Genomic DNA, 510 nt, shown 5'->3' with positions numbered 1-510 from the left:
TATGTGTCAAAGTGTGTTTGTGTGTGTGTGTGTCTGTAGTGTTCACCTGCGCAGGCCAGTAGGTCGCAGACGCTGATGATGAAGAGGATCCGGAGCGCGGAGGCTGGTTTGTGCGGGGGTCCGTGTCTGAAGGGCCGGTGTTTGGGGAGCAGCTGCAGGCCGGTGAAGGCGAGGCTCAGAGCGGCGCTGCAGGAGCAGATCCCGCTGAAGAGCGCCGGCTGGAAGCCGGTGATGAACTCGGTGGCCGGATCGCGGTTTGGGCAGCAGAAGGTCTCCAGACGTGGAGAGGCCATGATGGAGCTCTGGCGGAGAACAGAAGGAGGAAAGGAAAGAAGAGAGAAAGTCTTTCATGACTCTGAACTGCGACTGAATCACGAGCTCCAGCATCATGTGCTTCGGGTTAATCTGGAGAACAAGAAACAGAGCCCAGAAAACTCTTGTGATGTGTGTGTGTGTGTGAGAGAGAGAGAGTGTGTGTGTGTGTGTGAGAGAGAGAGTGTGTGTGTGTGT

At 56.1% G+C, this 510-nt stretch overlaps 1 protein-coding gene across 1 annotated transcript in view; it reads right to left on the bottom strand.

The window, feature by feature from the left end:
* The window catches only part of gpr143 (G protein-coupled receptor 143), a 19,548-nt gene extending 19,170 nt beyond the window's left edge, over positions 1-378 (bottom strand). The window contains exon 1 of the mRNA XM_016542106.1: positions 47-378. Within this exon, the coding sequence (XP_016397592.1) occupies positions 47-293 (247 nt within the window). The 5' untranslated portion in view covers positions 294-378. The remainder of the gene's footprint in view (positions 1-46) is intronic.
* Between the last annotated feature and the right edge of the window lie 132 nt (positions 379-510).

This window comes from Sinocyclocheilus rhinocerous, unplaced genomic scaffold (assembly GCF_001515625.1).
Source record: "Sinocyclocheilus rhinocerous isolate Xijiao unplaced genomic scaffold, SAMN03320098_v1.1 scaffold2836, whole genome shotgun sequence".
NCBI lineage: Eukaryota > Metazoa > Chordata > Actinopteri > Cypriniformes > Cyprinidae > Sinocyclocheilus > Sinocyclocheilus rhinocerous.
This window is presented reverse-complemented; position numbering and strand designations above follow the sequence as displayed.